This window comes from Megalobrama amblycephala, linkage group LG8 (assembly GCF_018812025.1).
Source record: "Megalobrama amblycephala isolate DHTTF-2021 linkage group LG8, ASM1881202v1, whole genome shotgun sequence".
In the NCBI taxonomy this organism is placed as follows: domain Eukaryota; kingdom Metazoa; phylum Chordata; class Actinopteri; order Cypriniformes; family Xenocyprididae; genus Megalobrama; species Megalobrama amblycephala.
This window is the reverse complement of record NC_063051.1, coordinates 34584470-34598673: the sequence shown is the minus strand read 5'-3', so window position 1 is coordinate 34598673 and position 14204 is coordinate 34584470. Positions and strand designations below refer to the sequence as shown.

At 39.3% G+C, this 14204-nt stretch overlaps 1 protein-coding gene, 1 long non-coding RNA gene and 1 other non-coding gene across 3 annotated transcripts; 1 reads left to right on the top strand and 2 right to left on the bottom strand.

Annotated features, from left to right (window-relative positions):
* Positions 1–3735: 3735 nt before the first annotated feature.
* LOC125274425 lies at positions 3736–8113 on the bottom strand. The gene is made up of 3 exons (XR_007186247.1): positions 7975–8113; positions 4388–4502; positions 3736–4120 (listed from the first exon to the last, which is right to left on the bottom strand). It is a non-coding gene; the product is annotated as an uncharacterized LOC125274425 (long non-coding RNA).
* On the bottom strand, positions 4223–4309 carry LOC125274508. The gene has a single exon (XR_007186269.1). It is a non-coding gene; the product is annotated as a small Cajal body-specific RNA 18 (non-coding RNA).
* Positions 7561–14128, top strand: LOC125274424 (protein CutA homolog). The gene is made up of 7 exons (XM_048200830.1): positions 7561–7666; positions 7983–8033; positions 8113–8261; positions 10736–10795; positions 10875–10920; positions 13539–13588; positions 13806–14128. The coding sequence occupies exons 2-7, from the start codon at positions 7986–7988 to the stop codon at positions 13903–13905; spliced, it is 453 nt and encodes a 150-aa protein (XP_048056787.1). The 5' UTR covers positions 7561–7666; positions 7983–7985; the 3' UTR covers positions 13906–14128.
* The last annotated feature ends 76 nt before the right edge of the window (positions 14129–14204 follow it).

Genomic DNA, 14204 nt, shown 5'->3' with positions numbered 1-14204 from the left:
CCCAGGGTCTGGGTAACGCAAAAACTACCCAAACGCTGGAGTGTTACGTCTGACCCAGGATCTGGGTAACGCAAAAACCACTCAAACGCCGGGTTGTTACGTCTGACCCAGGATCTGGGTAACGCAAAAACCACTCAAACGCCGGGTTGTTACGTCTGACCCAGGATCTGGGTAACGCAAAAACCACTCCAAACGCCGGGTTGTTACGTCTGACCCAGGATCTGGGTAACGCAAAAACCACTCAAACGCCGGGTTGTTACGTCTGACCCAGGATCTGGGTAACGCAAAAACACTCACTCAAACGCCAAAAACACTCAAACGGGTTGTTACGTCTGACCCAGGATCTGGGTAACGCAAAAACCACTCAAACGCCGGGTTGTTACGTCCGACCCAGATGACCAAAAACAGGATCTGGGTAACGCAAAAACCACTACCCAAACTGGGTAACGCAAAAACCACTCAAACGCCGGGTTGTTACGTCTGACCCAGGATCTGGGTAACGCAAAAACCACCCAAACGCCGGGTTGTTACGTCTGACCCAGGATCTGGGTAACGCAAAAACCACTCAAACACTGGGTTGTTACGTCCGACCCAGGATCTGGGTAACGCAAAAACCACCCAAACGCCGGGTTGTTACGTCTGACCCAGGATCTGGGTAACGCAAAAACCACCCAAACGCCGGGTTGTTACGTCTGACCCAGGATCTGGGTAACGCAAAAACCACCCAAACGCCGGGTTGTTACGTCCGACCCAGGATGACCCAGGGTCTGGGTAACGCAAAAACCACCCAAACGCCGGGTTGTTACGTCTGACCCAGGATCTGGGTAACGCAAAAACCACCCAAACGCCGGGTTGTTACGTCTGACCCAGGATCTGGGTAACGCAAAAACCACTCAAACGCCGGGTTGTTACGTCTGACCCAGGATCTGGGTAACGCAAAAACTACCCAAACGCTGGGTTGTTACGTCTGACCCAGGATCTGGGTAACGCAAAAACCACCCAAACGCCGGGTTGTTACGTCTGACCCAGGATCTGGGTAACGCAAAAACTACCCAAACGCTGGAGTGTTACGTCTGACCCAGGATCTGGGTAACGCAAAAACTACCCAAACGCCGGGTTGTTACGTCTGACCCAAGATCTGGGTAACGCAAAAACCACCCAAATGCCGGATTGTTACATCTGACCCAGGATCTACCCAATCTAAAATCTACCCAAACACTGCTAAAATAACCCACAAAAATATTACCCTAAAGGCTCAACCCAAGACTTGGGTAGAAAAAATAACCCAAGTCTATGCAATGTCTTCACTAATATAGTGAAACAAACGTGTGTGTGTGTGTGTGTGTGTGTGTGTGTGTGTGTGTGTGTGTTTCAATCAGAGTATCTGGCAACTCTGACATGCTGGTTTATTTGTTCATTCTGTCGTCCAACACACAGTTCGCAGCAGCCATTACATGGATTACAGCAACTGAGCAAACACTGTCTGTCTGCTTTATTCCTCTCAGTGTCGTTGATAATTCACTGTCAGTGTCGTGTCTGTTGGTCAGTGTTTCTGTGCTCAAATGGTCATTTTCAATATTCCTGTAGCTCAAACTGTAGATCGTGGCACTGAAGTCATGGTTTGATTCCTTCCAGGTAATGCATGAACTGATCAAATGTGATCTTTGAATGAAATGTAAGTCACTTTGGATAAAAGCATCTGCCAAATGCAAAATGAATATGACAGCTCCACACACACACACACACACACACACACACCTGAGTTATAGCATCCCTCACATGTTCAGCTGACTGCTGTAGAATGCAGTGTGTGTGTGTGTGTGTGTGAGTGTGTGTGTGTGTGTGTGTGTGTGTGTGTGTGTGTGTTTGCTCTGAATGGAGTCGTGGGAAGTTGACAGCAGCATGCAGCTACAGATGTGCTGACTGCCCAGTTTCCATGGGAACATCTTCATCTTTGCGGCATTCATTCATTCAGTCTCATCGGCTCAGACGTGTGTGTGTGTGTGTGTGTGTGTGTGTGTGTGTGTGTGTGTGTGTGTGTGTCTCCTCCACCTGTCTGCTGCATGTCACGCCTGTTCACATGAACTCAGCAGCTTTTACTGTGCGTGCAATGCATGACTGAAATTAATCAAGACTAATTAATTTGTAAACCCAATATTATCAGTCTTCATTCTTAAAGACAGCATGAAATGGAAATTGCACTCCTCCTTTCTTCTCTGTTGTGTCCGTATATCCGAGTGAAACGCTTCTGGAACAAGAACAAATGTAGGGCGGGGCTTGATTGTTGATTGGATGGTTGTGGTTTGCTATTGGTGGATCTCATGTGAGTGACAGGTTGCCCCGCCCTCATCATCAGAGAAGAGAAGAGATGCTGCAAGAGGGAGGAGAAGATATAGAGTGGTAATTTTGTAGACCAGTCAGCAGTCAGCATCACACCGGTTCCCTCAACGAAATCCCAAAAGGATTTTTCCATAGGCTTTTGGATTATCACAAAAAACAAGCTCTGTGATCAACAGAGGTTTATGATACTTACACGTTTTGTCCATCAAGATAATTTTCACAGATGATCACAACTTTTATGAATTTTGAAGCCTAAATGCAGCCGACAGAAGTGAAAAGCTAAAGGTAGGCTATAAACGGACTACACCACAGTCGCTTCAACATCACCATCACTAAGCTTCCGACAACTCTTTTAGTCTTTCAGTTTGAGTTAGAATAGTTTATAAGAGCACAATTATAAGGAAGGAACAGCGGTGAACCGGAGACAGGGTCATGGGCGGCCGAGGCTCATTGAAGGCTGACCCGTGTGGTCCGATCCAACAGACGAGCTCCTGTAGCTCAAACTGCTCCAGAAGTTAATGCTGGTTCTGATAGAAAGGTGTCAGAATACACAGTGCATCAGTTTGTTGCGTATGGAGCTGCATAGCTGCAGACCAGTCAGGGTGCCCATGCTGACCCCTGTCCACCGCCGAAAGAGCCAACAGTGGACACGTGAGCATCAGAACTGGACCACGGAGCAATGGAAGAAGGTGGCCTGGTCTGATGAATCACGTTTTCTTCTACATTCTACATGCAGGCCTCACTGAACCATCGGATTTCATCAAAAATATCTTAATTTGTGTTCTGAAGATGAATGAAGGTCTTGCAGGTGTGGAACGGCATGAGGGAGAGTAATTAATGACATTATTTTCACTTTTGGGTGAACTAACCCTTTAAATGCTAACTTGTTTTCACCTACAAAGTGATGTCATTCCTGCACCACTCTATTCTGATTCAAGATTACAAAGAACATGAATTTAAAACAATGATGTGCACCGATAAATCCTGTAATTTTCCAATTAAGAACAGTCAGTTTTGATTTCATGGTGACACACTTCATGTGTTATATTCCATGTTTTCTGATGTCACTGCATGGAATAGAGTGCCCTGTATAATTCTTTAAAATTTTATTCTTTTACATTCCACAGAAGACAAAGTCAAACAGGTTTGTAAGGACATGAGGGATTGTGAATGATGACAGAATTATATTTTTGGATGAACTATTCCTTTAAAATCAGTTCAACTTTTCAAATGCACCTTCAGACATCAAGAACGACTCTGAACTCACTAATAAATGAGGAAAAGACAAATCAATAACTCCAGAATAACTGAGATATGAAACAGTCTGAATGATAATGAATGTGTGAACATCAGTGCTGCCACCTGCTGGAGAGACACCGACACTGCAGCTGTAGATTCAATCAGGTAAATATTTTATTAACAAAATCACCATGATCTCATATTAACAAAGACCTCAGATAGAAACAGCATGATGGAGGATTCTGTGCCATAATTTAATAACAATGGGATGTAAGACATATTTATACAACACAAGTTAAATAGAATTTTACACGAGACTAATATAGAAACGTGCACATAAAAAATAAAATAAATCAAATTGGTGGAAAAAGCAATGCAAAGAAAGACGAGAATTAAAAGAGTAAGTCCTTTGAGAATCTACAGAGTCAAAAACACACAAATCTTTACATCATATCAGTAGCTTTATGGAGAACGAATCAGTCTGTGATGGGGAGTCGACTCCAAAAGACTCGATTCCTCGCCACGAGCCGTTCACATGCATCTGAGGAAACAGGAGAGAATTAATAAACAAATGAGCACAATTATTATTTAACTGTCGTCCATATAACACAAAAGATATAACATGTGCAGTGATGAATGGAGTCGGGCTCAGACTGAGATCAGCACTGCTTTCTTCACACGCGTTTCATGCGCACGTCAGTTTGCGCAGTGGACTAGTCATCACTGACCACCGGTCACATGACCATAACACTGGAATCAATCTATTATGATTTATTTTATTTTATTTTATTTTATTTTATTTTCCTACCTTTGGAGGGAACTCTGCTCTCTCACACGCGGATCCTCTTCGCGCCGGAAGACACCAGCTGATCTGGGAGGATGCAGAACCTACGCAACTTCCGTCAGTTTACGACATGTTCCTACTTTATGAATTTCATATGAATTACAGTGGTTTTGGTGGTTAAACACGACTTTTTTAATAACACACACTTGTATATTACATTATGTCTGTGATGAATGGAAATATAAAGCAGAAAACGAACAGTGATGGTGAATAGCGCTGCCAGAGATATTCTTATTATGGGGAATGTAGTCTTTCACCACGAATTCAGCGGTGTTAAACACGATTATTTAAGTTGAAATAATGCGGGCTTCAAGAGAAGCATATACCATCAGTTAACAATCTTAACTCACAGTTGGGCTGTCTTCAATGGTTTATAAGTTAAAAATCAATTTCCCTGTGGAGAAAATTGAGTTTTTACTTCCGCAACACTGCGGTGTAACATAGATAAATCCGAAACAATTATTTAATGGCACACTTGTTGATAAATCCGTTAATTAAACTGTTTCCTCACGAAAACTGTTTGTTCAGCGCACTGAAGTATGTCTTGCATTAGGGTTGCCAGGTTTTCACAACAAAATCCTCCTCAAAACTAGCCCAATGCATTTCAGGGAGGTCTGCCTGTAAAAATCGCTTTTTTTTTGTTTGTTTCTGACGCGGTTCCCCTGGTAAAATTCGCATTCCAGCTAAATATCATGTAATTTGGGGACGCTTCAACATACGGTCATGAAAACAACCCACGGAAACAGTGTTAAAGGGTTAGTTCACCCAAAAATGAAAATAATGTCATTAATTCCTCACCCTCATGTCGTTCCACACCCGTAAGACCTTCATTAATCTTCGGAACACAAATTAAGATATTTTTGATGAAATCCGATGGCTCAGTGAGGCCTGCATTGCCAGCAATGACATTTCCTCTCTCAAGATCCATTAATGTACTAAAAACATATTTAAATCAGTTCATGTGAGTACAGTGGTTCAATATTAATATTATAAAGCCACGAGAATATTTTTTGTGCACCAAAAAAACAAAATAACGACTTATATACTGATGGCCGATTTCAAAACACTGCTTTAGGAAGATTCAGAGCGTTATGAATCTTTTGTGTCGAATCATGATTCGGATCGCGTGTCAAACCGCCAAACTGCTGAAATCACGTGACTTTGGCGCTCCGAACCGCTGATTCGACACAAAAGATTCATAACGCTCCGAAGCTTCCTGAAGCAGTGTTTTGAAATTTTTTGGTGCACAAAAAATATTCTCATCTCTTTATAATATTAAAGGGCACCTATTATGCAAAATTCACTTTTACATGGTGTTTGACCATAAATGTGTGTTGGCAGTGTGTGAGCAAAACCACCCTAGAATGAGAAAAATCCACCCAGTGGTTTTTTTACAATCTCAATAATTCATAAGCACTGTCTCAGAACGCCCTGTTCTAAGATTGCTCTCACTGTGACGTAGAATTGCGCTAAGCCCCACCCACGTGGTTTGATTGACAATCTGGTTTTGGCATAGACCCATCCTCCATTGTTTTAACGACAGCCGGTAATGTCTCCTAAGAAACATAAGTGTTCTGTTGTGGGATGTAATAATGAACATAGTAGTTTTCACTTACTTCCGACATCAGAGCCACTGAAAACGCAGTGGATGGATTTTATTTACGAAGGAAAGGCGCCACTCAAAATTCCAAAATACGTTTATGTTTGCGCGAATCATTTTTTGACTTACTGTTTTGAGAACGAGGGTCAATTCAAAGCAGGTCTTGCTTCAAAGTTAATCCTCAAGTGTGGATCGTTGCCTACTGTTCGCGATCCAACGTCACCTCCAGAAGAAGTAAGTGTATTTAATGTTTTTTGAGCAAATAGTCATTTCAGTCGATGTCAGCCAGTTCAATAACAAATGCGTCTAAAGTTGTTGTTGTCGTCGTAGAATGTCTGTGTATATAATTTAAACCTTGTTTGTATAGTGTGTATCCACACGTATATATATATTTTTTTAAAGATATTGTATTAAAAACTGTGTATGTTTACTTAGCAAACGTTATCACAGTATTTGTGTTTGTAGTTTCAAAAAATTGCGCGAACGTTATCACAGTGTGTGTGTGTGTGTGTGTGTGTGTGTGTGTGTGTGTGTGTGTGTGTGTGTTGCACATCCATAATTGCAAAGGGGACGCGATTAAAACTCTATAAGTACATAAATGTATCAAATAACCATTCAGAGACGTCCTGCTCCATTCTCAATTGTGTTTCTTCTGCCGGAGTCTCTTCATCATCTGGGTCTGATTCCGGTTCAAACATGTACGGCTGAATGCCATACAAAACAGCGGGTCTCTCACTCTCAGCCATTCTGCTTCTACCCTCTGTTTATTGCCATAGGTATGCAAGTTACGCCCTCATCCAAAGGCAGGGCGGGGATATGCAGCTCATTTATATTTAAGGTGGTACACACCAAAACAGCTCTTTTTAAAACAGGCCCCAAAAATGACATTTTCAAATGGTTATAATAAATTAACTGTGGGGTATTTTGTGCTGAAACTTCACAAATACATTCTGGGGACACCCAAGACCAATATTACATCTTGTAAAAAGGGGCATAATAGGTGCCCTTTAATAATGAACCACTGTACTCACATGAACTGATTTAAATATGTTTTTAGTACATTAATGGATCTTGAGAGAGGAAATGTCATTGCTGGCTATGCAGGCCTCACTGAGTCATCGGATTTCATCAAAAATATCTTCATTTGTGTTCTGAAGATGAACGAAGGTCTTATGGGTGTGGAACGACATGAGGGTGAGTAATTAATGACGTTATTTTCATTTTTGGGTGAACTAACCCTTTAAAGTATTCCATGGACTTGGCAACACTGTCTTGCATTGGCGTCCATTAAAAACGGTCTTTTCAGGGTTGCCAGGTTGACAACAAAACCCTTCCAATTGCTAGTCAAAACTATCCCAATCACGTTTCAGAGGATAAAATTCACGTTTTTGCCGGGGTTCCCCTGGTAAAGTTCGCATTCCACGGGCTAAATATCATGTTATTTGCGGTCGCTTCAACCCATGGACATGAAAAACAACCGGCGGCAACAGTCTAAAAGTAGCCCAATTCTGCAGGAAAACCGCGGACTTGGCAACACTACAATAGCGTTTTGAGCTGACTTTGGAGTCTCGCCTCAAAGCGGCTCTGGCACTGCTTTTGTACGACAGTCGCGGACGCTTTACGGCAGAGAGTGTGGCTGTGAGGTGAGCGACGCTTCTTTTCTTCATTAATAAGCAGCAGAGATGCGTGCTAATGACACATAAACAGCTTTACAGTGATGAAGTGAATGTTTAAACGCATATCAGGTCTGCTTGAGCTCAGTGTTTATTGCAAACAAGCCAGAGGAATGTTGAAGCAGTAACATCTGCTGTTAGTGTGATTTCCATACAACATGATCAACCACAAAGTAACCGAATAAAAGCGTTGTGATGCACTTTATGGCATTTTTTGGAGCTTTACAGACATGCACTGTTGTTGTATGTAGAGTAAGTGTTTTCAGTCAGAACTTTACCTGCACAGGTGATGAGATTTGACGCGTCTGCTGGAGGAGCGCTGAGGTTCTTCTGTCTGGTGAGTGTTTGTGTGTTTGGAGACCCGCAGTGAAGCCAGATGATGCTCAGCCGCTGCTGTTGTGTGTTTGTGTGTTCAGTCGGTTCTGTTGGGTGTGTTGATGCTGCCGGTGTTGCGGTGGATGGGATTGCGCGCGTTCTCCATGGCAACACAAACATACTCGTCTGGCACTCACTCGGCAGCCTTCGTCACCTGCCCGAACGACACGGTGGCCAAAGAGCTGGCCAGGTACACTGCACCAAATTATGAAGTTGTTTTATTGTTTTATAATGTTTCCTGAGATGCACTTATAATGTTAGTTTGCTTTTTACAGCAAAAATTGTCAGAGTGTAGAAATAAAAGGCATTTTTCCTCCCTGATTTTAGCCTCTGATTTTAGCGCTCTGTTTTAAGGGGCGTGTCTGCTGTGAGACTTCAGTGGAAACGCCCACTGCTGTGATTGGCTGACATCTTTGCATATGAAATTGCTAAATATTACTCTCTTGAAAACTTTAGCACATTTTTACTATTACAGCTCTCAAGGTTAACTAATCGTGAAAAGTGTTGATTATAGCATCATATTTAGATCTACAGCATTATATTTAGATCGTGGCATGAAAGGTTGCAGTGATGAACATTGTAGTCGACCACAGGCATGTTGTTGAGCTCATGATCTCGTCATTGAAACTCAATTTCTGCACACTAACGAATGCTTTCATCATAACTAACAGTGCAAACGAGATGTAACTAAGAGATTAGTTGAATAAAACGGGAGTTTTGGTGCGAGTTACTGATAAACTCTGTTTGATTGACAGCTCCAGTGAATGTAAAGGGAGCTTTAATCTATAATTTTATCACCGTTTAAATAACAGATTATTTTCATAACAGAAACAAGGTGAAGTTGAGCGTTTAGTCACTGGTTTGATTTACTGACACACAGATAAAGATCATGTGACTGTACATGAATCATTAATATCAGATCAGGCATTAGAATGAACACAGTTACTGACATGTTGTTGCATTACTGTCGAGTTCATATCGTAAAAGTCTGTTTGCACTGAAATGCGATTGATTTACCAAAGAATCCACAGTGAAATGAACCGAATACAGATAAATAAAGCTCAACTGAGACTCACATTGATGAAAATAAATAACCATATTCCTGCATTAGGATCCTTTGAAAGGTAATGTTATTTTAGTCCTGTATCGCTCTTCTCTCCTCCTCATCTCACTAACACACCAGTGGGCGGGGCTAACGCTGCAATAATGAAGTAGGCGTTGATTTCTTCTGAGGAGGCGGAGTTTCACCTATCTATGACAGGATCAGTCGTTCTCTGGGTCTGCTGTCAATAAAAGCTTTTATTGGACTAACAAGGACGTTTTCAGTTCTGAAACTTACAGGATATTCTTATCGTACAATGAGCTCTTATATATCAAGGAAAAGTTGATTTCTCTATTAATGACCCCTTTAAGTTTTTGACAAGAATGAAACAAGGCTTTGAGGGACTGAATTAAGGCCCGTTCACAGCAAGAACGATAAAGATAATCGACTATATGATTATCGATTATAATTATAAAGATTATACGATAAAGATCTAAAATAAAAATTAATAAAACAATATAAGCACATTTAAAAAAAAAAAAAGGCAAACTAAAACTAAAAAAAGACAAAAATACGGAAGAGGATTAGGGCCAAGCAATAATAAAAAAATAAAACCATCTCGAGATTAAAGTTGTTAAATTTCGAGAAAAAACTCGTTAAATTTCGAGAAAAAAGTCAAGATAAAATGTTGAGAATAAAGTAATTAAATTACAGGAAAAAACTCGTTAAATTTCGAGAAAAAAGTCGAGATAAAATGTTGAGAATAAAGTCATTAAATTCCAAGAAAAAAGTTGTTAAATTACGAGAACAAATTCGTTAAATTATGTCGAAAATGTCGTTAAATTTCGAGGAAAAAAGTCTAGATAAAATGTTGAGAATAAACTCATTAAATTATGAGAATAAAGTCATTAAACTACGAGAAAAAAGTCGTTAAATTATGAGAACAAATTCGTAATTTAACGAATTTGTTCTCGTAATTTAACGACTTTTTTCTCATAATTTAATGAGTTTATTCTCAACATTTTATCTCGACCTTTTTCTCATAATTTAATGAGTTTATTCTCAACATTTTATCTCGACCTTTTTCTCATAATTTAATGAGTTTATTCTCAACATTTTATTTAGACTTTTTTCTCGAAATTTAACAACTTTAATCTCGAGATGGTTTTATTTTTTTATTATTGCTTGGCCCTAATCCTCTTCCGTACAAAAACACAGCAAAATTACTAAAATTTTAACTTAATTAAAAAAAAAATAGAGAGAGAAAATACAAAAATGTAATATAGCAAGATATTAAATTAACACCATATACAAGACACACATCATTTCAAACAATCATTGTGGCCAAATACATTCAAAAAGTTTAATGAAAAAGGTAAAAGTACACATTTAAATAATCCAGGCATGTTTTTCACCAAATGAACATTTCATCATTTACATGCACAACTTTAACAATAAACAGCAATATTGATTATATTTTATTATACTAAAAATCATCTGTATTAATGCTGATTTTATATTATTAATAAAATAATACTGAGTATATTGTGAATATCTGAAGTATGCAGGTGTATTTTGTGTGTTTGTGTATAAATGTGTTTGTTTTCTTGAACTCTCCTCAGAGGAATAGTGGAGAAGAAGCTGGCGGCGTGTGTGAACATCGTACCGCAGATCACATCCGTGTGAGTACGAGCTGTGTGTGTGTGTGTGTGTGTGTGTGTGACACTGCGGTTCTGACGTGTGTTATTGCGGCGGCTGCAGGTACGAGTGGCAGGGGAAGATCGAGGAGGACTCTGAAGTTCTGCTGGTGAGTTTGAATGCTCATCGATCATTTCCTCTGCTCCACATCTCCATCTTTATTAATGTTTTCTTTTTATTATTAAAGCATAATTCAACAAGGTTGGCCGCTTTAAAAGAGAGCTGGTTAAAGAAAAGCTGAAACCAGATCCAGAGAGTAAAATACATCAAATGACAATAAACATGTAGATATGATTAGGATTGAGCTGACATCATGAAGCTGATGTTTGTAAAAGTATAATACAGTATATAACAGATCTTTACATTGCATTCAGGATCATTTTGATTTACTGCACTTTTTATATTCAAGATCATGCCGTCAAGTTCTTCTCTTTCTGGTTCTTGAGTATGAGAGCATTAAGATGTTTTATTAATAGCAAAAACACTGTTAGAATGGGAAAGTTAATTTTCAGTGAATCATTTCAAAGCTGATTTGTGTTCAGAAATGTTGATGAATGATGTAGTGCAGTGGATTTCAGTCAGTTTGTGTGTCTCTTTTCTAACACGCTTTGTTCAGTTCATGGAGCTGATGATCTGAATCAGGTGTGTTTATTATGAAAGACGCACATGTGCAAAGCTGTTTCTTCTATGTGGATCTTATGGAAGCTTGTTTCCGCCATGGAATAAAAAATAAAAAAGGTAACTGCGACTTTTTATCTCGCAATTCCGTCTTTTTTTTCTCAGAATTGCAAATTTATATCTTGCAATTCCTACTTTTTTCTCAGAACTGGGATTTTATATATTGCAATTCTGACTTTTTTTCCTCAGTATTGTGATTTCATATCTCACAATTCTGACTTTTCCACTCAGATTCACAATTTTATATCTTGCAATTCTGACTTTTTCTCAGAATTGTGATTTTCTCACAATTCCTACTTTTTTTTAAATTGGAGATTTGTATCTCGCTATGCCGACTTTTTTCCTCAGAATTGGGATTTTATATCTTGCAATTCCAACTTTTTCTCAGAATCACATTTTTTATGTTTCATGATTCTGACTTTTTTAGATATAAACCAAGCGGCAACCTCCCCCAGTTTCACGTGAAACCAATACGGAAGTGACTGCAATTCATCGACTGGCCGCTAGGGACAGGCTCCAAAAGAGAGCAGAATCTCATTGAGTCCCATGTTAAAATGCCCAACTTTACAGCAAAAATAACATGTTAACAGCTGGTTCAAATTGTGGTTTTGGTCTATACTGCTAATTTTGCCCTTCATGACAACTCTGAGGATGGTGAATTTTTTTATAACTCATCCGTTTAAATTATATTAAGCCTTAAAGTTCTGCATAATTAAGGGCGTGGTCACATGAGTGACAGGTTTGCCGCTGCTGTCTGTGAGCCGTCACTTGACCTCAGCTAATTCCAGCCGCTGAATTTGGCATCTCTGCCGTGTTTATGCTTTTTTTCAGGATTATTTTATACAATTCTAAAATAACATGGCTTGCTGCGTTAATGATCGAGACTCGAGACAGATGTGCATCTGCGTAGATGTGCACGCATGCGGAAGGTAAACAGAACACATGTTGTTGGATCGGCATTGGCTAAAAGTTCCTGAGATTTACTACAATGACAATGGCGGGAGGTTATAAAACTCTGGGCTCATTTTTTGTGAGATATATGATCATATACAGTTTTACAACATAAACGCTGCCCAGGTTGCATAATTTCTTGAAGAACGATGATGGAGAGCAGATCATTCAGAGGAAATGTGATGCAAACTATGGATCATATATCAATATTTCTTGGATTTAATCCTTTTGTGGACAAAAAGTACTTTTTGTTTTTCAATGGACATTCATATTTTACCACAGATTGGATTCATTTCTCAATTGCTATTTAATTATAAAGGTATGAAGTCCCGTTTTGATTTTGTGTGTTGTCATTTGTGCACTCAACACAAATTATTTACTGGTGTTGGAGCATCTATATCATAAAAAAGACACCGTAGATTGACAGTAAACCCTTTAGAAGTTTCTAATGATATAACTTTAAAAATATTTTAGATAGTATCTAAGATAGATGGATAGCTCCTTTGCCTGCTAACATGATCACGTCGAGCTAGGCGGGCATGGTTTCAGCACCTCAGTTCCAACCACGTCCCGCCTCTTGCCCATTTTCAGTTATCCGGGAGTGACCTGCGGTGACGCGCTGCTAAGATGGCATTGGCCGCCTTTTCGCTTCAAAAATGCTCTTCAGAAATCTGCGGGTGACGTCCTGGATACTACATTCATATTTTTTTTTACAGTCTATGATATAAACTCACAATTGCAAGTTATAACATTCAAATTGCATTATGTAAACTTGAAATTCCAAGAAAAAAAGGTCAGAATTTTGAGATAAAAAGTCACATTTTTTTTAAAATTTTATTCCGTGGCAGAAACACGCTTGGGTAGAATCTACACCTGACAATCATTAGCACTTCACTGGACATTCAACATCTTTAGAGAAAATAATGCACACAAATGAGAAGAATACTGTTCATGTAGAAACTTTTAAATATAACATTGCATTCATTTACATCTATTCATATACACTAATGTGTGTTTTCAGAGGTTGTATTGCAGTGTTTGGCTTTCCAGTGCATGTAATATCTGATAACTGAAGTTTTCTGTACATTTTTTTTTCAGATGATTAAGACGAGAAGTTCAAAGATTCCTGCTCTTGCTGAATATGTCCGGTATCCCCCACACATCAAGCTACAAAAAACACATTTCATGCAGAACCAAAAAGAATCGCAGTCCATTTGGCCAGATGAAGCCAGTGATGGCGAATGCAACTTTTTGCGATTCTGTTTGGTGCTGCTGGTGACAGAAATGACTGGCTTCACCTTTCATCTAAAAATACACCACACCAGTGTTGAATAAATAAACGTTAGTGTGTTGTTTGTTCTGCAGGTCAAATCACCCGTATGAAGTGGCGGAGGTCATCAGTTTACCCATCGATCAGGGAAACCCGCCGTATCTGAAATGGATCGGAGACGTTGTGCCGGAATGAGCAGCGCTTCAGGCTTTGACACAGAAATTGGGATTACAGTTTATGTTGTTTTAATTTGACTGCTTGTTTTTTCCCACCACAACATTTTCATTGCAACAGCAGGAAGTGAATATTAAAGACTGAGAACTGTTATAAATTAGCAATTTGTTGCATTTGATATAACGGGCGGCTCAAGCACAGTCCGATCAGTTTGATCTGTATTAAAATGTTAAAATGAGCAAAATGCATTTGCGTCTTATTATTTACATTATTATTTCTTGAAGATTACAGAATATGTGTTGTTTTGATTCAAATGAAGT

What these genes read in the sequence shown, in the direction of transcription:
- LOC125274424 (XM_048200830.1), top strand. Translation starts at nt 7,986, where the DNA reads ATGAGATTTGACGCGTCTGCTGGAGGAGCGCTGAGGTTCTTCTGTCTG. An exon ending in CGCTGAGGTTCTTCTGTCTG is followed by an intron (nt 8,034 to 8,112) that starts GTGAGTGTTTGT and finishes TTGTGTGTTCAG; the next exon opens with TCGGTTCTGTTGGGTGTGTT. An exon ending in GTACCGCAGATCACATCCGT is followed by an intron (nt 10,796 to 10,874) that starts GTGAGTACGAGC and finishes CGGCGGCTGCAG; the next exon opens with GTACGAGTGGCAGGGGAAGA.